A 24,693-nucleotide genomic window follows, 5' to 3' on the forward strand; every position below is an offset into this window, starting at 1 on the left:
ACACACAACTTTACATGTCTAGAAAAATAAGCTTACCTTTGAGCAAACAAAATCAACTAACGTAGCTTCTTCTTCACCAATATATTCTATTATTTTCTTGTTAATCCATGGTCTAATTCGCCTTTCCATTAATGTCTAGAATAAACACAGGTTTTTTAAAATATATTTTTCTATACCACTATGAGTTACTTTTATTCTTCTGAGAGTCATACATACACTAATAGAACTTTTAAATGGAGTAAGGTCTTCAAATAGGAATGCAATCTTTAATTTAAACTTTAAATTAAAATGTATTTTTTTTTCTGTCAAGGTGTCGGCCCTCTGGAATGGTCCCCCTGAGTTCTGAATGGCCTTCACTCTGAGAATGTTCAGGAAATCACTTAAAACCTGACTATTCTCCCAGGCTTTGGGAAAGAAGGAGGATGGAGTCCCTGTTGGATGGATTTTTTTTGTTTATGTCTATCTTCAAGCCACTTCGTATTTTTCTTTTTTTTTACATTGTTCTACTTTTAAATGTCATTCATTAAGCATATTATGTACCACTACAATAAAAAAATGAGTCAGTGACTAACATAGAAACACCCCCCCCCCCATATTTAACAGACTCACACACAACTATATCAAGTCACCAGGAGGTATCCAAATGTTGACACTGCTTCCGTGTTTGTATATTGTGAAACCCTGATTTACTTATCTTGGTGAAACAGATCAAGATCCTTAAGATTATATTTATTATGATTATCATTTCTAGGTAACATCATGTGCACTAGGTCAGGGCTTTTCAACCAGTGGTACGGGTACCACCTGTGGTACATTGGCACCTGGCAGATGGTACACGACCATCCTAGAAAAGTGGTAGCAGGGGAGGGGAATGAGCTGAACCCGTGGCAGCACCACACAAGCCTGAGCGAGAGATGGCTGGAGCTGCAGGGCTACCAGGGCTCAGCGGAAGCGCCAGGATCAGCGCCAGGCTCCAGCTAGAGCTCGGCACAGATCCTGGCGCTTCTGCTGAGCCCAGAAGAAGTGCCGATCAGCTGGAATGTTGCAGCATCTCCAGGGTCTTGGGATTTACATTCAGATGCTTGGCAACTGATTCATATTTATGACGGTCACAGTGTCCCAGGGTCTTGTGAAGTGACCAAAACCTGCTGCAACCACCCAGTAGACGGGGGGAATAAAAACCAAACACCCCCCACCCCACTCCTGTTGCCAATCCTCAACAGAAATGCTCACAACAATGAAAACCTCGGACAGGAGAAAGAGCGCCGCCGGGTGGGCAGGCAGGTGTCTTGCTCGGCTGTGGCTTGAGGGGCACTTTTTTCAGTGCCATTGTAACTTCGAACAGTCACTAAGCGAACTGTTGTAAGTCAAGGGCTACCTGTACTTTATCGCTTTATTCCTTTTTTTTTTTTTTGGTCATCAAGTTTTTAACACCTTGCTAGGCGACTGGTGGCACTCGGATGTTGCTATATCCTAAAAGTGGTACAATGGGTGAAAAGGTTGAAAAGCCCTGCACTAGGTAACATCACATAATGAAATGTCTGCAAGAAAACAGTCAAGCTCAGAGAGCACCAAGGACCCCTCATTTTATATCCTGTACCCTGGAAACAGAGTATGGCCTTCCCTTGGGGTGATCAGATATTTGCCTGGAGACGGCCCAAATGAGACATGGCAAACTGTTGCAATGAGCATTTTGATTATTATATTAATGGGGAGGGGGATGCTGGTCAAAATACTCACTGAATCCACAATAGACCAGTCAAGAGGATAAGCAAATAGCTCTGGTTTGGCTGTAGGAATTTTCTCAATTAAACTCTTAATGTGTTTGCGCTTCTCTTCAGTGTTCACGTTGCCTTTGGAGGAACCTTTGTCTTCATCGCCATAATCTAGAGGTACCAGTTTTCTTTTTCGGGGCATGTCATCACTGTCTTCATCTTCAAATTTATTGAACACACTGTCAACGGTGAGTTTTTTTCTTTTCACAGCATTAGGCTGGTTGGGACTATTGCAGGCACCTATATAATAATATAAAAGAAAATATTTCTCTCTCATGTAATTATAAATTCCTCTCAGGATTTTGTCAGAATCAAGGTAAAGATGGCATAATGAAAAGCAAAAGGGCATGAATAATTTTTTTTATGAAGGAGAGGGGGAAGCAGGAGTCATGGCAACACTTAAGAGAAGCTTTATATTTTTCTGTTTTTTCCCCATTTTTCGGAGGATGCCAAGCTGCAAAAACAAAAATCTTACCCAATTTGAGGCTCAGTCCTATTTTAGGCCTGTATTCCTCTGGTTGCTGCTGATCAGGAGAGTTTTCATGTGGGATGATGATGCCACAGGGAGATTCATCCCCAGGAGTATTGGGAGTTGCGTTGCCGCTTGCCGACGAAACAGATGGAGCCGAACTGATAGGCCGCAGTGTTGGTTTAAGGCAGGGCTTTTGCTCTGGCTCCTCCTCCTCTTCTTCGGGTTCTTCCCGCTTTTCCTCCTTTTCTTGCTTCTCCTCCTCCTCTTCCTCAGATTCTGGTTCCTGTTTGGTCTGTGGCTGCCGACGTCTTTCAGCTTCTTGTTCCATCTATGGAATATAAATGGAAGAGAGTGGTTAAAAAAGCAATAGGAAGACTGCCGAAAGGGCCTTTTCCTTTACCAGTTATAATGGAAAAGCTGATCCTTTAACATCAGAACCATGTTTCTCTATTCTTTCTCGGTCTCCCCTATTGGGATACATTTTAGAGGGGTTGAGTAGCCACTATTATTATTAACAAAAGCTTGAAAGTCAGTGCTCATTGCCCCCCTTCCAAGAAAATTATCTCAAACCAAGGCAGGTAATCAGTACAGTGGTGATTCAAGTGTACGCTCCCCCCACAGAGGCAGAAGACACAGACTATACTTGCAAGTCCTTTGCTAAGGCAACTTCTCCATCAAAAAAGGACATCAAATTAATTACTGGAGATTGAAAGGCTAAAGCTAGAAATAAAATCAAGGATTGGATTGATGTAAAGCCTCAGTGTGTGAACTGAAACAGAAATCAAGCTAATAAAGTTATGATAAGAAATCTCAATATTACACTATTACAATGTTTTGTTTTGTTTTTTATTTCTTATCTCTAAACCACATATCTCCCCCGAGAGAGGGACACTGTAATACTACCATCACTACATTACACAATATTCAATATGCACTGATGGTATTACCTAGTTTGGGTGATGAAACATCTGCAAGAAAACAACCAAGCTTAGAGAGGACCAAGGACCCCTCGTCTCAACCCTGGGCTACAAATATTCTCTTCTATCAGTTCCAATATTAACAGCAAATATCTCCTTCAACATTGTAAAAGACAACTCCAAGCACAGAGCTACACATGAACTGCACAGACAACATCAAAGTCAGATTAACCATATAAAGCACGACCACGATGGAAAAGTTCTATTCGGTCAGCAAAAGGAAACTCTGGTGCTGAGTAGAGGTGCTCATATCATGAAGTCCTTGAAAAATAGTAACTTACAACAATTAAATGAAAAGGATAAGACTGCGCCTTTCCCCCCCCCCCCCCCCCAGGAAAGATACGCAGACTTGGCAGAAATACTGTATATAGAGAATAGGTTCAGAAAGGTTTCAAAATTGCTGGGACAGGTAGTCCTCACTTTAACCATCTTAACTGGCACTGGCAACTCTACTGCTAAGAAGTCGCTAAGTGGGAAACGACATGGGTGGAAAGAGACTACTCGGTTTCACGCCTTCAGCTTTTGTTTGCCTCCTAACTGTCTGCGGAGATTCTCAGTCATCCAGGTCACAGTTGCCTCAGAGGTGCTTTTTCAAAAGGCAACTGGACTGTTTTTTTCCTTCAGGAAGAAGAACAAAACATTTCGTTTCTCGTCCAAGAAGCTTCATCAGTTGTGACGGTGGGGGGGGGGGAATGGAAGGATAGGTATTGACAGTTAAGACTGGATGGTGGGGGAATGGCAGGATAGGTTCCGACCGGATTGGGGGAAGGGGGATGGAAGTTTGCCTCCTAACATTTCCCCTTTAGAACGCTCCGGAGCCTGCTTAGTGTCTTGTGCACATCAAAAGCAGTATGATCTTGCTGGCAGCCTGAGGGAGGGGAAGGGGAGAGAAAAACAAGCAATTTCTATAGACAATCTCTCCTTTGTCTCGCCCTTTCCTGTAGCCAGTGCAATCGCATGGCTATTGATGTGTACAAGCGCAAACAGTTTACTCTCTTGAAATCCCTTCCCCTCCAATCTCTCTGCTCTGCTGAGGGGATGGGGAGGAGGGTGAACTTGAAAGGTCTAATCCAGTGATGGCGAACCTTTTAGAGACTGAATGCCCAAACTGCAACCCAAAACCCACTTATGCATCGTCGAGTGCCGGGTGGGTGTGGCCCAATGGCTGGCCGTGGCCCAATGGCTGGCCGTGGCCCAATGGCTGGGCGTGGCTGTGGTGGTAACGGCAGACTGGGTGGGACTAAAAAGTTCAATCAATCAATTCCAACTTTGCAAGATCTTTTTTTTCCCCCGCGAGAAGTTGAAATTGCTGACTGAACCTTTTTTTTTTTTTTTGCACACGGCAGCAGAGGCCTAAAGCGAAAAGGTTGTATAAAACCCAGCTGAAGGCCTAGGACTGGGGCGACGGTGCGCATGCCCACAGAGAGGGCTCTGAGTGCCGCCTCTGGCACCCGTGCCATAGGTTTGCCACCACTGGTCTAATCTATAGACCACTTTGAAAACCAACATACCATTTTCTGCATCCCACCAAGCAGGAGGTATATATGCAGTGTACTGACATACTATTGTTTACAAATATACGGAATCCAATGTGTATTATTAATTCAAAAAAATTTCTTACCCTTTGTAACTCTGCATCGGGGTCTGGATGTCCTTCTGCCAGAAGACGTTGTCTAATTTCTTCTAATTCTTCCTTTTCTCTCTTTCGATCCCGTTCATCCGCTTCCATTTCCTTTTCCCTGTCTCGCAATCGCTTCTGCAGAGCACTTCCCCTGAAACATACAGCACACATTCACTTTGATTTACAAATTCGTGCAATCCCAAACGCCTCCATTAATATTTGTCAAAAGATGACTAAATCGAACTCCTCTATTCAGAATCTGAATTAAGAGTGCTCTGTTTGATCAGGCCCAAAAGTCTACTTCTTCAAGCATTCTGTGCCCTGGTTTATATGGTTTATGGCAGCGTAGCAGTCAATTGTATTTTATTCCACATGATGTAGTCAAATGTTGGCTTAGTGCAAAATATGAATCTGATGACTGGCATATAGTGCCGAAGCAGAAAACTTCCAAAGTGGAACTTTGGGGGGGGAGAGCAAAAGTTATTTAACCATCTCTGGTTTTGAAGGCAATATATAGCTATGAAGACAACGATGCCAAATCTTTCATTACGAATTTTCATCTTTCATCTCTACAGGTAGTGCTCGAGTTATGACGACAACTGGGATTGGAATTTCTGTTGCTGCCCTACGATCCCTGGCCCTGCCATCCTCACCACCCTGTGCTCTTGCCTTTAGCTGACTTTCACTCTCTTCTTCCTGCTGCGGCTGAGGCAGAAGCCTTTCAAAAAGACAAGGGACAAATGGATCCTCGGGAAGAAGACCTGGCATGGCCAGCTGCTACCTAGCAAAGGGCTAGTCCGGGTGCACCATAGCAGCAGTGACAGAAACGTGACTGTGAAGGTTTACTGGGAGTGGCAAGTGGCAGCTGGAGCAGTGATTGCAGGGTGGCAGGACTAGCAGAGTGCAGTGCCAAAAAGACATAAATCCATTTCCATTTGCTCAATACTGCTGTAACTTCAAATGGTTGCTAAATGAATGGTCATAACTTGAGGACTACAAGAAACAGTTGGGACTGGAATTTCCATCACAAAGCAAGGTGATTGGTTTTTGTTATTAACTGAATCCAACAGCCATTAGGCAACTTTCTGCCAGCTTCCCACATCAACTCAGTGGGGAAGCCGGCAGGAGGTTGCAAGTGTCATGTGGCTTGTAAGCAGGCTGGCAGGCAGGCAAGTAGCTACCACTGGGTGAGAGAAGGCATGAGGAGGTGCATGAAGGACATCTGGCAAAGGTGCATTAGGGTGCACAAGGGTGGTGCAACGAGGATCGGGGAGGGTACGGGGAATGTGTAAGGGTGGCAAGGCTCAGATAGGATGCATAGGGGTGGGGCAACAAAGCCCAGGGAAGGTGCACAAGGGAGGTGCAGTGAGACTCAGAGGTGTATGGGATGCTTGAGGCTAGTGTAGCAGGAGCTGGGGGAGACTGTACAATTGGGGGAAACTTACCTCAATAACTTGCAACCTTCCCTTTAGGCATCCCCTTGACTTTCTGGGAAGCCAGCAGGGAAGGTGGCAAATGGCAATCACATGACTGTGGGGGTGTGCAACTGGTTTTGTGTGTGAGCTAGCGGCCAAGTGCCCGTATCACAATCACATGACCCCAGGAGTGCTAGAATGTACAGAACTCCAAGGACTAATCAACCACGATTTATTCAGCTCCATCATAACTTTGAAGAGTCTTTGAATGAATGATGATAAGTCAAGATTTACCTTTACCTGTAATTTTGAAGGAATTATTTCTTCTTACAGGTAATCCTCGGCTTCTGGCCAGTTAAAATTACAATGAATTTAAAAAACATCCTCAAAGTTATGATTGCCCCACCCACTGCAGTCATATTACTATTAATGACCGCAGTGACTCACTTTAGGACCATTGTAAAAACTCATAAAATCAAACTTTGTCACGTGGTGCCTTAACTTACAACTGCAACAATTACAACCAAAATTCCAGCTTCAATTGATTACACTAAAATCAGTTAAGATTATACTGACAGCAAATTAAACAATTATACTTTTTTAAAAGGTTGAACAGTATCAAGAGAAACAAATGCATGTAAAGATTATGTTATAAATTTAAATATTAAATAATATCTCCATTTTCAAAAAGAACAACAAAACCTACAGTATTTCAGAATCAGTTCACTATTCGGTCCCTCGATTTATCAATAAAAATTAATGAGGATAATAGTCCTCATGAACTTACCTATAATATTTGGGATCATCTCTGTCATCATCATAATCTTCTAGAAATTCTTTCAAACGTTTAGCTTCTTTTGCCTATGAGAAGTGAATACATTATTTCCTTAGTACCTGATTATTTCTAGTTATTGATGCATATACAATGAAATCACCTTTTGAGGGACAAATTCAAAGGTAGGAGAGTCCATCATGGAGGAAAGGCTATTGAGTTGGAAAGTAGGGCATTGTGGAGATTTACACATTTGGATAATAACATTATGTATGTGATGTAAATTTACTGTATGGAAAAGTCCTTTGCATTAAATTCTGGTAGATCAAGGTTTCATCATACCATTGAGTTTTAGAACCCCGTTTTTAAAATTTGCCCATTTGGGGAGGGGGAGAATCTAAAAGGTTATTGAATATAAAAGCAGGTACTTTAAACCATCTAAGTAATCTACATTTGCTGCTACATAAAATATCTAGGAGCACACCTATGTTTACTTCCATATTTCTTTAACCATCCAAATCTTAATCTTCAAAGATCAAGACAAAAATATTTCTATGGCTAGCTATATTTCCTGAAGAACTTCCACTTTTTTTTTTTTAAAGAAGTTAGGTAGATTTCTCCGAAACTATGGGAGAAACCATAACAAAGCAAAACTGATTAATACAAGAGCAATTACAATCTGGCAATCTTAAATTCTATTTCTCCATTTTGATTAAGCAAAGGCTTGTTCATTTTAATCCTTAATAATCATGTGAGTCTCCTTTCTGCAGTTTGCTTTTTTCTCCTGTTTTGCCAAAAAATTAATCTACTGAACAATCTGCTTTATTTTGATAATGCACATTACCATGGTAATGATATGCAGATAAATATATTTATGCTGTTAATTACCTGTGCAGCTAAGAGGAGAGCTTTTAAATTTTAAAGTGCATTGCTAGGCACGCTTATTTAGAAAAGCTATCTAAGTCAACGGCCCCCAAACCTTTGGGCACCGCGAACCAGAGGGGGTGAGGTTTTGCGTGCTGCCTGCATCCTGCAGATGGGGCTTTGCTTGTTTGCATAACCCGGTTGCTGGCATGCTGCAGACTAGTGCCGGTCCACGAAGCAGGGGTTGGAACCTTTGAGCTAGGTAATATTTTCAATCTTAAACCGACCATATAAAAAAAAACTTTTTGGGAGTAATCAGATTATATGCAGTCACTGCAAAAGATGACAAAGGGATAAAGTTGCCTTCCTCAGCCTGGCATTCTTTATATGTGTAAGACAATAGCTGGATTATAACCTGCCACTATAGGCAATGATTATCCTCGCTGCAGTTAATGGAAATTCTTATCCAGCATATCTAGAGAGCATTAAGTTGGGAAAGGATAGGTTAAAGCAATACTCAAGTGCAAACCAAAATGATCCACATTTCTTTTGTTCTCTAGAAAGTTGTTCCCTGGAAATTTAAGTGTACCAGGGAAGATGTGTGTGTTTCCTATGAAGCAATGGGAAATACTCTAGATGTCCTAAAGCAGGGGTATCAAACTCGCAACGTCACGTGATGTGTCGCGACGTATCACGACTTTTTTTTGCCATTGCTGGCAATGGGGTGGGCGCGGCTTTGCTACGATGCATCCGGCCTGCGGGCCGACAGTTTGACACCCCTGTCCTAAAGTATTAAGGGTCCTCAAATTGTCCACAATTTTGAATAGACTGATATTTGTGAGCCTTTTCCAAAGCTCATATCGTAAAGCCTAAATAAATATATGCACAAGTAAAGCTTTCAACACCGTGTATACTTAAAAACTCCTAATTTATTTATGATATTACTGCCTTAGACAAATAAAACATTCACTATAATATTTTCATACCCAGCAGAGAAATTCTGTGTTTTAATATCTAATAAGAACCCTGGTAATGTAATAAATCCCTTACCATTTCCCGTCTTCTTTCTTCTTCTCTCTCAGCTTCTTTTTCATATTCTCTAGCTTTCTTCCGTTCTCTGATTTCCCAGTTTTTAAGACGCTGAAACCACACAACTTTTCCATTATTTCACCGTTCACCCAGGAATTGAATAGTTCCATATTTTCATTTTGGAAACAGCAAAATCAACCGTATTTAATTCAAATCAAATAATTATATCAGCCTCAACTTTGTATTCCAGCAGAAGAACGTACAAATTATTAAAAGAATATTGACAGCATATGCAGGAAGTATGCAGAAATTCATTCAAGGAAAATAATATTTAATGGTATCTAATATATAGGTCTGAATGTAAATGATATCTAATATTTATGTTAGACCTCATTCATAAGTGGAGTTTCCCATTGAAAAGGAACATTATCCTGGAAAACAGGTAACATGGGAAATGGTATTATATTCTGCAATCCCTCCTTCCATTTGAATTAGGAACCTTTCAGCAACTCCTGTAGATACCTCTTGATAAGCTGCTTCCTTTTCCCGTAGTTTCCTTTCCAGTTTCCGCCGTTCGTAGGCATCTTCTTCATCTTCTTCTCTATCTCTTTTCTTGTCCTTTTCTCGTTCCCGTTCCCGTTCTCTTTCCCTCTCCCGCTCTCTCTCCCGTTCCCTCTCCCGTTCTCTTTCCCGTTCTCTCTCTCTGTCTCTGCTTTTCTCTCTGTAGAAACACAGCAACAAAGGAATACTTGGGTCTGATTAGTTTACACAAAAAGCCCCCAAAGTAGCACTAAATGTCATATTTAATGATTTAGAGAGCCCTGTAACTAATAAGAAACTCAAACTTCTATTAAACCCATCTACACATAGCACAGGATCACTCAGATTGTAGCAATTTCACCTTTTAGAGTTGGCATTTGCATGGAAATATTTAGGTTAAATAAGAGGTTCAAGTGTCAATTCACAGAGACAAAACTGCTGAGGAGAGACATACTAGCTGAACAGTTTTACATTCTCTCTCAGATACGTTTGGAGGTTTCAGTCAATAAATATCACCGTTAACTAGCACATTGAGCATTTGTCTCTGCATGAGCTTAGGGATGACTGAAATGGCCAAGCTAAAAGCCAATTAAGAGGACGTTCCCAAATTGTATCACCAATAAACTGTGAATTGGAAAGAAAATTGAATCAAAGGGGACACAGATGAGAGACATGTCAGACTATTAGGAACAGATCATCAGAAGAATTGGGAGAAAGGAGATTTAAGGAAGAACAAGTTAAATTTAGGGGGAAATAGCTGTGAACTGTCAACATGAACAGATCATGGGAAGCAGTGCGGTTTGGAACAGGTAAAGCCATAAGTCAATTTAGAATCTAAAGAAGCTCTAGAGTGGAAGAAGCTCTAGAGTGGAACTATGTGAACCCAACTCCTAGTGTGTAAACCATGCTTTATAACAAAGATCCAGAACCTAAAGCTGCAAATTGAAGCCTATAAGAGCTACTACTGTAATTTTTAACATGAAAGGAATAGAAACTTATTAAATACATAACAAACAATAACCCAATTAGCTATATTTTAATTAAGTGTAAGATGTAACTTAACTAAATCAAATGAAGGTTTTGTACACCTGCACTATTTTTGGAATATAACTACAGGATATCTTTGCACGCGTAGTTCAGCTCTTGACCTGGAAAAAAGTTGTGCATACCTGATGGAGCTGGGAAGAACATCTAGTCCAGATCTGAAATATAGATTTGTACATTTCTGGCTATTTTGATTCTGTCTTGTATATCCACTTTATGTTTGACTATATGTTATGGAAAGCTGGAAAACCTGGAAAGGGAGATACTGGGCAGATCCTCCATTTCATGGGAAAGAAAAGTCTAGGAGACGAGAGAGAAATTGCAACCCTATACCTCATGCAGAATCTCTCCTTTAAAGTGAATGTTTTCTACAGTGATTTTGTCCCTTTAATTTGCATTCTTTGTGATAACAAAATATAGATACTTATCTTTCTGAGTCTTAAATTCTGCCCCATTCCCATGTCAGTACCCAAGGTAAAAAGAGTAAAATCATGATAAAGAATATTTATTTTAAAAGGGGGGATTTTTTTTTTCCTGTGTCAGGAACAGGGGAGGATATTTCCCTCCACAAAGTGGTAGGATTCCCCACCCATTCCCCTTTTTAAAGAAATCAGGGATTGACCAGCATCTCCATTATTTCTTTTCCATTTTTCCACAAAAAGGTAGACATTGGGCAAATAATCCCTGAACAATAGAAGTGCATAGAAATCTGCTGAAATTGCATTCCCACAGAAAAATCAACAGTTCCTCATCGTATGGCTTTATCAATTAATTCTGTGATGGTACCAAAGAGATAAGGTGTCAAAGTGGGGCTCAAGTTATAATACTTTATACATAATCTGCTGTTATTTATTTATTAAATTTGTTTTCTGCCCATTTCATCATGAGGTGACTCTGGGTAGCTTACAGTGTTAAAAACAATAAAACGATGCCATTTACTGTATACATTTAGAATAGTCGCCTTAAAAAGACATTACCAAATTATGAAGTATTTATTATATTGCAATATTTACCTAGACCTGCTCCGATCTTTATTCCGGTCTGAGCTTCTTTCACGGTCTCTGTCTCGATCTCTTTCCCTGTCTCGGTCTCTGTCTTTAGTGCGATCCCGATCTCTATCCCGTTCCCGCTCCCGTTCCTTCTCCTTCTCTCGTTCACGCTCCCTCTCCCTCTCTCTTTCACGCTCCCTTCTTTCTCTTTCGCGTTCCCGTTCCCTCTCTCTTTCACGCCGTTCTTTTTCAATTTCTTGTCTTTCTTTCTCCTTTTTGCCTTTTTCCTCCTCCAATTTCTAGAAACCAAGAGGATTTTCCAAGTTAGTTTGTAACTAGATTTGGAAACCCCACCCCACAATACCAAAATCTGCTAACAAGAATATCAAGATCACTGATAATTCAACACTATAGTTTGCTTTCAACTCATAGCGATGAAAACAAAGTTTTGCATTCATAAGATAGATTTCGTGCAAATTATTTACCTAGCAGGCCAGCAATCTCCAACCTTGAATAGAAAAGCAATGCTTGTCCCCTCCGTACTGATTATTACATGAATGCATTGCCTATAATAGTTCAGAGAATGAAAAATACTTTGACCCTAAACAAGATTACATTTTTATGCAGCAAAATTCATCCAATTCACATAGTGATATTAACAGAAGCTTAATAGAGAATTATGTCACATCTAGTTAAATTAAGTTTATTCTCTCTAAACTTAGAGAATAAAGCAATTTCTAATTTTATAGTGGAGAATATGACTGTATAGTTTCAAACATCTTTACAATCACAATGCTTCTACTGGGTTTTTTTTTTAATTCACTGATATGATTCTCATTCAAAGGGTCTGCAGGAAGGAAAAGGTTGGAAATCACAAAGATTAAAAGATTATTATGTCACTGAATTTCTATAAAAGTACATTTTATTGAAAAAGTCACAACTACTACTAAAACTCCCATGAAGATAACAGAAAAATTAAATCTCATTAATAGATAAATCCATCCTTGGAAGCAATTGGTGTGTGTTAACTTACAGATGCTGTGCTAGGACATGGACCGCCAACACTGGATTAACCTTGCCTACAAGCTATATTTCTGGGAGGAAGAGCAAGTACATGGTTCACAAGTAAACCAAAAAAAAAAAAAAAAACCTCCCAAAAAACCCCATAAACCAATAATCAGCCGAATGGATGCCAGAACTTTAAGGGCATGATTCTTCCTTGTACAAGTGTTGTGCCTAGAGGGATGCCACAGAGAACACCACGGTATCCTTTTCCCACTTGTTCTCTCCTTGATACACACATTTAATGTACAAGCTATTTTCAGAATGGAAGGCTTGCATATGGCTCTCATATTTCCATCCAGTCTGCCCTCAACACTTGGCAAAGGAAATATTCAATTTGTATTCTCTGAACAATTGAAGAAAATGGATGGGAAGATAAGAGGAATATGTAAATTTCCCATTTTGAGGAATGGCCTGCTCAACCCCTGCATGTGCCAAGGAAAGAGTAATTGAGCTTTGCTATTCTTTCTGGAGAGCCCTCTGTACAGGGACCCAGCACTGGTATAAGGAGAGATCAAACCCTACCTGTAACTGATGCACTTTAAATAATGGAAAGAGCATATTCATTCCTTTTGGCATCAACTTTACCATCAGCAAAATACCATATAAATTAGGACAACAAAATGTGCATATATTTCTCTCTTTCAACAAATAATTTAAGACAATTTGAAAAACAATCTTACCTGTCAGATAGTGTTCTGGGGCACACCCATGGACCAGAGAACCCAAACAAGATCATAGTAATAAAACTAAGAAACAAGAGATCAATATATCTAACCATGATGCTAAATAGTACTAAACATAAAATGCTGGCAAAATGGTGTTAGATACATTGAACTCACAAATGAAAGGATATTTAAGAATGATAGAAAACAGCCATTATAAGGAGGGAAAAGATGAAAGTGTGCAACATGTGAGAACATTACTATCTAATTTCTAAATGAAGTGCTCTCATATAATTTCATCAATTAGGGCATATTTATATATGCTGTATCAAATTTCCAAAGTAGAACTTACCTCAAATTTTATATACTTTTTACAGAAAAGTTTAGATACTGGAATGGGCAATACTTACTTTATTTTTAGCTGTTCCAATATTTTAGATTATTTTAGTTGTTCCAATAAAATGCTATTGGTTATGCTGCTGGTTGCCATAAAATCATCATCAAAATTTATCTGTACTTAAAATGCTCTTAAGAAAAAGAGCAACTTTAAATGAAGGCCTTTAAGATGCCAGATAGTAAATCAACAGAGTTATTTCATACAAATTTGAATAGGCTGCTTCCATGTAAACAAAAAATAAGGGGGTAAAAATGAAATGGAGAAAGAATTAAGGATATGCTGAAGTAATGAGCAAAGAGTATAGACAGAACAATAATAAAATCTTACCTGAAGTTCTCTTCAGACTCATCTGTGCTGTAAATGGACGCCCCCTGCAATACTGACACCCTAACAGTCTGATTATTATTTTGTAAACTCTAACCAAAAAACATGCAAAGGTTCACTGTGCTCGCTAGCCAGCCCCTTTTTAATCATCCCACCCAATATATAAAATGGCCACTTTATATTGGCATTAATTTCATCTATTTCAAAAAGTAAATTAAAATGTTTTCCAATAAGATAGATCACAGGCAATAAATATGCCCAATTGCTTCTGAAACAGGAAGCACATTTTGCTTTTGTTTTTGAACCACATCATTTAAATGCATTTTAGTTACTTGTTGGGGCTTGGAAATAAGACCATATTTCACTATGACCAGTTTCACACATCTTCGGAATACTTATCCTCAGGTTCTCATTCCCAAGTAATATTGGAATATTGTGCATTACCAGCAACATATAACTACTTTTTACTTAAACGTTAGAAATGCAAATAAGCGTAACCTGTAACCAGAATGTACATTACCATTTTGTACCTTCATACCATTCAATGCCATTAGCCAACAGAATTCTCATGTCAGGAGTGAATATATTTGCTGGCATGGAGTAATCCAGCTTTTATGCACAGTTACTATTCCAGGAAAGCTAAACATCAAGATATACACTGCATGCATAGCTTGCACTTCTCCACCCTTGCACCACCCTCCCCAACCAGAACACATTAATAAATTCACATTACAGAAACTTCTCTAGGTGGGAATCCTGAGGTAGAATTTGCTGTGCAAACACATTTCCAAGCCAGTTACCCCTTTGCATATTTTTCTGAGGGGGCATCCATAAATAATAAAAAAAAAGCAGAAGCTCATACTTACATCCTATTCCATGTTACTTTCCAAGCTGTGTTTTTCATCTTGCATTAGTCACCATATGATCTCTATCATAATGGTGGGGGTCAATGAATAGATTAGCTTTATGGGAATTTACAGTTCTTCCATGCATCTATATTTTGGTAAAGTCTGATAAATAATACCTAGTTTATTTCACCCCCATTCTCAATTCAGCTACTAAATGTAATCTTAAATTTAAACTAAGCAATAGGGCTTAGTAATACAGTATGAATTATGTTTTACAATTACCTGACTATTATGGGAATCAAAGTGTGTTTCAAAGGGCAGCCCAATTTAGTTATTTGCTCTTATGTGTTATTTTAGCCACTTTGGGTTAATTTTAAAACAAGCAGAGTAGAAGGGTATTTTTTAAAAATGTATTTGTGTTAAGAGAGAAGATTGCAATGCAATAATATGAAAATGCTAACTAAAATAGTAGACCTTCAGTGAGAATTTTTAGATACACATTATTCCTGCTATAAAGATGAACAAATGATATGTAATGTCCTTGCAAATTTTCTAAAGGGTGAAGGAATTGAAACTGGGTTTTATAATAACCTAAGTTTGCATAAGCTGCAAAAAGAAGTATATTACCTTGTGTGTATCTCTGAATTTACTAATCTCTCGGGATATCAGGTCCCTTTTATCTTCTTCCATTTCTATAGCATTTATATCCTCCTGTAAAGGAAAAAAGAGGTGGGGGACAGAACAAGAAATAAAATATTAAAATCCATGCACAAAGGAATGGGAGAACCAAAAGAAAAACTGAAGGTTAGATGTTTTGTACCAGTCTTGTAAGAGATAAATAAAGGGCTTCTGCAGTACCAAACCTCACAGTCTGATGTTAAATGAATGAAAAAAAATTAGATGGACACGAGTCACAAATCTGGTAACTAGCAGTAAACATAGTCATTGTCAAAGCCTACAATGTAAACGAACCTTGGTGATGAGTGGATAAGGTATCAGTGGGGCCACTGGAAATCTGCGGAAAATCTGCGGAAAAATCCACGGAGATTTTTTTTTTAAAAAATAAGATTGCACACTACTCTGGAAAAAAAAACAATGTTCTGTATGTTGGTAGAACAAGCAATATTGTATTGCTGTGAATTTTGGTCTGACTCAGCAAAATTACGAAGAACCTCGCTAATTCTCCTTTTACTGATCTACTTTTCAGCAAAGGTTTATTGGGTGCCACCTCACCCAGTACGTCTCCATTTAAAATTGTAGGATACAATTTTAGTATTATCATACTAAAGAAATCTTGCAAGCTAACTATGCTTGTTTACAAGTGGCCAGTGCCTTTTGCAATATTTTAAGTTTGATTTTGTACTTTACTCGCTAATTCGCAAAATTTAATGATCTCAAGGGGGTTCCCAAGTTACTGCAAATTAGCGAGGTTCCCCACATCTGAAATCAAGAGTCAGATTTGATTTGCCATTTGTTTCCCCACACTCACATTATTCTCCCACATTATCCCTCATCTCATCTTTTCAACCACAGAACGGCCAAGGGAACCAAATGTGATCATAAGCATTCAATAAAGGAGACAAAAGTGCCTCTAACCCAGTGTTACCCGGCACACACCTCAATTTATCCCCCCCCCACCATATACAGAGCTTTAGTTCCACTTGCTAAGGGAGAAGGATGCACTCCCATCTTCTCAAAAGGTGAAAAGAACAGAGCACACTTATTTAAAGTTCAGCTATGTAAGCAATGTATAATTTGAAATAATCCTAATCTAAACATTAGGAAATTCAATATTCAATTAATGTAAAGTGGGCTAACAAGAAGTGATTTTTTTAACACTTATCTTTCTCAGTACCATTATAAGAGTTGCTGTATATTCAGAAGATAATCCATCATCTGGTTAAATTTTAGGGGAATGAGCATCATTAAGGAACTAAGATAAACAAAAACTTCAGCACAAGGCTTACTCAGATTAACTGGAGGCTAGCAAGAGGAAATGTGTAACAACTCTGATTGATTTTTTGGTACTGATTTTCAAACCCAATAGTGGTAAAAGAAAATTAAACTTAGCAGGAGGGCTGCAAACTCAAGCCAAAACCCACCAGTTAACTCTAATTGTGACTGAGTTACAGTCAAGCATGCAAGTATTTGCAAAGTACTTTCTCCCAGAGTGAATTTTATTTTTAGCCCAACTATGACTAGTTTTTTCCACAGAAGGTGGAATATGGATATGGCATTCTGTGCCATACGTTACACTTAAAAACTCTGGAAGTCAGATGGCTTAATAGCCAAATAATAACAAACCATTTTATAATAGCATAGCTTTTCCCCAAGAATAACAAACAGCTTCTCGCTTATGTGCACAAACATAATCAAAACAGGACAGCAAAGAAGGTACGTTGTGGTTATGACATCAGTGTGAACCCCTACAGCCCAGAGCTTTTGGCCTTTTAAAATAACAAATATTAATAGGCAGGACTTTTACTTTTAAGATGTCAAAACACCTCTCCATAACAAAGAACAAACTTCAATAATTTCAATAAATGAATTTTGAAGGGATGAAAGGCTGAATCAAACCTGCAGCTCCAAGTCTGGGAATTCAACCCTTGTGTATACAGACCTACATCATCCACAGGGTTTGGCATTTAGAACTGATTTAATTTCAGTATGAAACATGTAAGTGCTGCTAACATCAAGGCTTGTTGGTTTGTGGTTTCATCAGATGCTTTGAGCTAATGTATGGCACAAGGTTTGGCCCTTATTATAAGGAGAGATGAAGTAAATCTGTTTGTGTCCAAAATCAAAACACATACGTCCTCCTTCTTTTCCTTTTTCTTCTTCCTGGGATGAGAATCAGACTCTTGAGAGGGGGCATTGAGCTCGCTGGAATATTCCCGAATTAACACTTCAATTGCCCCTTTAATTAGCTGGTCTCTTCTCTTTGCTTCTTCATCAAGGGCTTCATCATCATCGGCTGCAGATTCTGGCCTGGAGTTCTAAGAAACAATATAAACAACAATGTCATAATGGAAAAGGCAAACAAACAAAACGTTTATTATTTTCACCCTCTGACTTCCCCTACACAGCTAAGGCAACATAATCATTGCCATTATTGCATCAAAACCATCAAGCAATGAACATAAATGAAACAATATCTATACTACAAGGTTAGAATAGAAAACATTGATATATTATAAACTGGGAAGGGGCAGGGTGATAATATTTTGCTGGAATTTCTAAAAACATAGTTACCATACCTCTATCTATCAATCTCATGTGCTGGCTTTTCCTTTACGAAAAGCCAGATTTAAGGTTCTTTATGGGATGGATGTTTTCCTGTGGAAAGGTAAGTGTGTCATGTACCCTTAGATGCCACTGCCAAAAATTGCATCAGTGGTCTTCGGTTAAGTGAGGCAGCAAAGGCCAAAGGAGCTGTTCATAACTGGGCATGAAAACCTAACGTCCTTCAGTTGCTTTGCCACACAGCTGCAAAACAAGTCCTAGATTCCTCACAATCTCAAAACGGAGAAATTAATAGGAGTGCTGCACAACTACTCAGATGATCTTATTAACTTTGCAGCTTGAGTACTGTGAGGGAGATGCGGTTTTTCATCCTCCTTCCTCACAGCAGACACACATACTGAAACTTTGCAAAAACTCTTTTCATTAGAGAAGCTCATTTCATATAAAGTATACACTCTGAAGACAAGATTAAGTGTGTGCATTTGCTTAATTTTTCCACGTGGCAAATAATATAATAATTTTAAGCTTCTCTGTATATTGATAATCAAGCTAGTATAGGTAGTCCTCGACTTACAACTATTGATTTAGTGAATGGTTACATTTGAAGTTACAATGGCACTGAAAAAAGTGACTTATGGGTGTTTTTCACACTGATAACCCCTGCAGTATCCCCATGCTCACATGATCAAAATTCAGACTCTTGGCAACTGGCTCATATTTATGACGGTTACAGTGTCCCGGGGTCATATGATTACCTTTTGTGACTTTCTGACAAGCAAAGTCAATGAGGAAGCCAGATTCACTTAACAACCGTGCTACTAACTTAACAAATACAGCGACTCACTTAACAACTGTGGCAAGCAAGGTCATAAAATGGGGCAAAACTCACTTAACTGTCTCGATTAGCAACAGAAACCTTGGGCTCAACTGTGGTCTTAAGTTGAGGACTACCTATATAGTCAAATACTGTTTTCAATAAAGCAGAAATTAGAGAAACGGTTTCATATGAACCTTGTCACGTGGCTTGCATGATAAATTGTCTTAGAGCTTTAATTTTAAATTTATAAAACCTGATTTCTGAATATATAATAATGTGTAATCATACACATATTAATAAATTTGCTATTATACATGCAATTTATTTGTATTCTATTGTATATTGTGCTCTAAACATTGCTAAAATATAATTTCTAGGAAAGTTATATAATACCTGGAACAAGTCCCCCCAGTTCTTCCTTCAACTTACATTTTAGTTTCTAAAACATTTAAAACGTTCTAACATTTTCAGTGAATGAGTTTGCTTATAACAATTACAAATATAAAAACTGAATTAATCATTTTTTTCCATAATTCCTCATAAACAACCAGCACATATTCGTATTACTAAAGACAACAATGCAACCCTAATTGCAATCTCAGTTACCCACAACCTAATAGCAAACAAAACCTGATTATGAAGATAAATGTATATATTAATTTTAAAGAAATATTTTGCCCCATTCAATATTGCTTAAATGCTATCTCAAATTCTTTAAAATAAACGGCAACAAATGATTGGTGAGCTTCAAAAAGCTTGCTAAAACTTTTCTTTAGAGAGAAAATCAAAGGGACTCTCACCTTAAATTCCAAGACAGTTTATCCAGTCAAATGCCAGGTGAAGAAACAAAGAATAGAAAAAGGAAAGTCTCACTAAGCAGCAGTAGCTAAGAAGCAAGGAAAGGAGGAGGGAAGGGATTATAGCTGACAGAGAAGCTGTCATGCAGAGAAGCTGTCATATTAAGAACAGCTTGGAAAGCGCTAACAGAGTGTGTTGGATAAGTGACATTAAAATAACTTTGCAAAGTGAAAGTGCTATTCAGAACTAATTTGATTAATTCTACCATATTTTTCAAAATAGATATATGCTATAAATCATAAAAACAGAAAGCTTAAAATCTTACCGAAATATCAATTATTTTCCTTTTATTCAGGATTACCTGAAATGCATGAGTTTTTAAAGATACAGAAATGAAAATAAAGGTGGTCCTCCTTTAGCAACTGCAATTGGTTCTGGCAACATGGTCGTTAAGCAACCCATTTGAGAGAGGGAGGGGGAGAGGGGAGAGAGATATGCTGCAAAGATCTTTGGTTGCTGCTACCCTTTTAGATAAAGTTCTCTCATGAATCTCTGCCAGTATTACTCTTAAGAGTTTGTTCTTATCAGGCACAAAACTTTGGGTGTAAGTATACATATTGCTCAGAAAATGATTTTTAAACTATCATTTATTACATAATTTGTGGATGGTCACTTAGCAAGGCAGTTGCTAAACAAGGACTTGCTGTATGAGCTTTTTCTGTTCTACAGCTCACAACTTCCAAACAGAAAATTTATTAACTTCTTTATCATAATGGCACAAGCTCAAAATTATGACTATTATTCAGATTATCATTTTGATTGGGACTGGTTGATTGTGCCAAAGGAGTAGTGCGGAGCTAATCTACAAAAGAACCATAAATTCAACACAACAGACTGAACAGAAACAATGCAACAAAAGAGGTATAGGGAAATTATGCCTATCAATTATTTTCTATTTTGTGTATTTCTTGATTTGTATACATACCCCATTGGATGCCCTCTTTTTTGCTTTCCATTCATCCAGCTGAGCCTTTGTTTTGGCATCAACTTTAACAAGTAGCTTCTTTTCTCCAATCTGGAGATCATGTAGCAATCTCAGTGCGCGTAGTGTGGATTCAGGTTCTTTATATTCACAAAATCCAAAAGCTAGAAATAATTGAGAATTTAGAATATAAATTTAAAAGTCATATAGGCAAATGATATATCAACAATCACAAGACTGCTTTTCAATGTAAATTGTGTCTTATCAAGACCTCTGTAAAGTACATTTTTAAATATTTAGAAAAAATGTCTGCTCAATGCTATACATTCAAGTGTTTTAAATTAGGAGCATATATTCTATGTTGCTGTCTCTTAAGTAAAGCCCCCAAATAGCCAATCAACTGCAATAATAATTTCAAAAATGATGTGGTAATTTATGTTGTTGCATAAGATAGGAATTGGACCAGCTGGAATGTTGTCACCAATCTGATGGTAATAAGGCAAACCACTGAAGACCACCACATTGTGCAACAACAGTTCAGTAAGCCAACTACAATGATCAAGTAAGACTTCCTATTATCGTGTTTCTTTTCTCACTACTACTGACAGTGTGGACTGTCTCCCCCTTTTAATCAATTTTTAACATTCCCTGCTTCTTTCAAATTTTGCATACTGATTTCTATGCTTCTAATATTTTATTGTACACTGCCCAGGAGTCCCTCTGTGAGAGAGATGGGCACTTCCTAAATATGACAAATAAAATAAATAAATATGGGAAGATTTATTAACAAAGCTTGTATGTTCATACATATGAATTTATATAGACATATAGATTATATGTTTGTGTATACAAAAATAAAGACAAGAAAATACACATACCTTGGAGTTTTCCAGATGCTCCTTGAACTCTCTTCCAACTCAAAACCAACCCACATTTCTGAAAAATATTGATTAAAAAGGCATAAATGTTAGTGGACAATGGCTGAATATGCATCATGAAGAAATACCCTCCCTAAGTAGTTTTATTTTTATTTAAAGAATGCTTTTTAGGTTAATTCCTGTTAACGAATAATACATTTAATTATTGTACAAAGAAGATAAGAGTTCCTTGAATTATGGATTTGGACAGTTACTAAGAGTAGCATGAACTGCAAGAATCAGTCAATCATGGTCCAAATAAAGACTAGTGCTCTTTCCAAATGATCAGCAAGCAAAAACTCACATATTTAGGGAATATAGTGCATAGGCTGATGTAGGAAAAATGAGTATAATTGGAAAGATAGAAAGAAAAAAGACAATAAAAGATAAAGTGAATTGCAGGACTATTTGGAATAGCCAAATCTTATTGCTAAAACATTTATACATGCAGTCATCAGGAAACAATTCTGTCTTGACAGCATGTAACAATTATCCACTCTATTGCAAAATTATACAAGGTCTGATTTCATAGACCGTGGCTGAGCAATATTTCTAGCTCCAATGAAGGATGCTTAGTTGGATCCAGGGCCAAGCATGATGGCAGGAGTAGTGGAATGGAAATTCAATTGGCTAAATGGAGCAAGAGATAATTTTGGGTATTCCATATACTTTGGACTGCAATTACTACTATCACTTTTCAATGGCTAAGTCAGTTGAGGTTGATTCTTTGTGTGAGTATGGAAAATGAGAGGTATTTTTCACTACCATATGAAAATACCGACAAACAGCGAGATTAAATATTCTGCATGGCAAATTGCAAGTGCCATAAGTTGCAAGTTTAAATCTTGGCCAACAGAACATTTTAAATCAGTATACAAGTATAACAACCTGCCTCCAGAAGCGGTGAATGTTCCAACACTGGAAGTTTTTAAGAAGAGACTGGACAGTCATTTGTCCGAAATGGTGTAGGGTTTCCTACCTGAGCAGGGGGTTGGACTCGATGACTTCCAAGATCCCTTCCAAAATTATTATTATTATTATTATTATTATTATTATTATTATTATTATTATTATTATTATTATTACTACTACTACTACTACTACTACTACTACTACTACTACTACCACCACCACCACCACCACCACCACCACCATCATCCTAATTAAGATCTGCAGGACTAAGTTCCAATACTGTTATGTTACTTACAGCAAGAAGCTGTCGTATAAGCATGTCGGACGCCTTTTCAGATATGTTGCCTACAAAGACAGTGGTGGTGGGTCCACTGTTTTCATCATTTTCTTTATTCTTTAGACCTGGATGTTCCTTTCTAACACCCATGTGTTTTCCAACCATTGACACTGTAGTTGGAACCAATACCTGGAAATAAAAAGATTCCTATTGTTAAATTTCAAAGAGGAAAAACCCTTATCGGATCTTCATTAGAAGAAAAAGTCCAGAAATACAGAAGGACCACATTATTTAACATTATAACAAAATGGTCAAATAACTTAAACAATACATTACTGAAAACAAATGTGCTGCGACACATTTACTTTGAAGATTTCAGTATTAATTAATTTTGTCTGAATAGCTTTCTCTACAACAGAGATTATTTCATGCAATTTTTTTCAGGTGATTCCGTAAGAATCAAACACAAAGTAATCCAAACAGAAAATTATACAGAAATTCAGAATATTTCTATTTAAATTTATATATTTTTAATAATCTACATATTATATTTCTTCGTATTTAAAATGCCACGCTGAGATGAATAACTTTCCTTAAACTTGGGAAGTATTAATTAAAATAGAGATGGAAATTTTTTGAAATTTGGCAGCGACTTTATTAAAAACAATTATTTGGCTCCCTGGACTGCACCCAATCATGTAATAGGTTCAGTATTTGCTTTTCCCCTCCATTTTGGGGATTTGAAATGTTTAAAGTACCAAGTAGTGTATTTTAAAGTTAGTGCATCTATTATGCACTTTTTGATACAAAGTTTTGCCCCCGAATTTGGGTACAGGATTGGAGAGTGCTCCAACAGCCATAAAATTGCCCATCCCTGTGTTAAAACAACTGAATGATCTTTTGCAAATGGAGATCAGTGCAAGTACAATATTGATTCTTTACAAGTGATTTTTCTTTAATTTTTGGAGCATGCCAATTAAAAAACTCCAATTCTTTCTCTTTATTGTAAAACACTTTCCTTCTTGGTTTCAACCATGATTATTGGGGCAATGGTAATGATAGTTCTAATTTAGCAATGATTTCAAGACATTTTGCAAACAATAATCAAAGTCAGATTTAGATTTAACCTAGTTTCAAATATAAGACAAAGGATAGAAGCTGTTTATCAAAGAAAGGGGAGTCCTGTGTTCCTGAATATGACTCTAATTTTGCAAAATATAGGCGACTACTATTATACTGATCAATCTTTGATGATCACTTTTTGTTTCATTTTGTTTACACATCCAAGGTATACTACAGTGGGCGAACTAGCTTTGCACCAGCTGGCGAGCAGTGTTCAATATTTTTGTAATTACTATTAATTGCTATTATTTCTGTCAGACACTAATGACATTTTGGAAGATGATATAAAAGTAATCAAATCTTGCAATTATTTCTATAAATAAAATTTACACAAATTGTATTTTATATTATGCTTACCGTTGGTGCAGGAGCCATAATACCCATTGGCACAGGAATCATTGGAGTCCCTGTGAAAAGAGATTATATTAACAGTTTTTGTTCAAGAATCAACCACAATTTTAAAACACCTACTAAATAGAAATGCAAGAAAACTATATTTATAAAGAAGAATATTTTCCTTATTAACTTACCTTAAAAAGATTTATTAATTAGTGATGGAAAAATGAGGCTAATTTGACGAGTTTCTGATGTAACTTACCAGGAGGTACAGGTGGAGGAAAACCTGGGAACTGTGGAGGTGGAATTCCAGGTGGAAGTGTTGGGATTCCCATTGGAGGACGGTTTAAGTGAGGTGGAAAAGACATTTTAACAATAACCTTAAAAAAAAGAAAGCACAGAACAATCAGATTCAGAACTATGAATCTTTTGAAACATCCATCCATTAGTGAGTACTTACAGAGAATCTCCTCTGAAAGTTGCCTCTATATTCCT

General features: G+C 37.7%; 1 protein-coding gene across 1 annotated transcript in view; it reads right to left on the reverse strand.

Moving 5' to 3' along the window:
• LOC107294172 (RNA-binding protein 25) overlaps positions 1-24,693 on the reverse strand; it is a 35,752-nt gene that overhangs the window by 5,858 nt on the left and 5,201 nt on the right. The window contains exons 2-17 of the mRNA XM_015823381.2: positions 24,461-24,578; positions 24,220-24,269; positions 22,759-22,929; positions 21,513-21,570; positions 20,638-20,798; positions 17,608-17,790; positions 15,767-15,820; positions 15,422-15,505; positions 11,523-11,797; positions 9,448-9,646; positions 8,947-9,036; positions 7,048-7,121; positions 4,846-4,996; positions 2,251-2,575; positions 1,741-2,015; positions 37-135 (exon numbers count right to left, since the gene is read on the reverse strand). Coding sequence (XP_015678867.1) covers positions 37-135; positions 1,741-2,015; positions 2,251-2,575; positions 4,846-4,996; positions 7,048-7,121; positions 8,947-9,036; positions 9,448-9,646; positions 11,523-11,797; positions 15,422-15,505; positions 15,767-15,820; positions 17,608-17,790; positions 20,638-20,798; positions 21,513-21,570; positions 22,759-22,929; positions 24,220-24,269; positions 24,461-24,566 — 2,355 coding nt within the window. The 5' untranslated portion in view covers positions 24,567-24,578. The remainder of the gene's footprint in view (positions 1-36; positions 136-1,740; positions 2,016-2,250; positions 2,576-4,845; positions 4,997-7,047; positions 7,122-8,946; positions 9,037-9,447; positions 9,647-11,522; positions 11,798-15,421; positions 15,506-15,766; positions 15,821-17,607; positions 17,791-20,637; positions 20,799-21,512; positions 21,571-22,758; positions 22,930-24,219; positions 24,270-24,460; positions 24,579-24,693) is intronic.

Source organism: Protobothrops mucrosquamatus, unplaced genomic scaffold (assembly GCF_001527695.2).
Source record: "Protobothrops mucrosquamatus isolate PMUCROS unplaced genomic scaffold, P.Mucros_1.0 scaffold1853, whole genome shotgun sequence".
Taxonomy (NCBI): Eukaryota; Metazoa; Chordata; class Lepidosauria; order Squamata; family Viperidae; genus Protobothrops; species Protobothrops mucrosquamatus.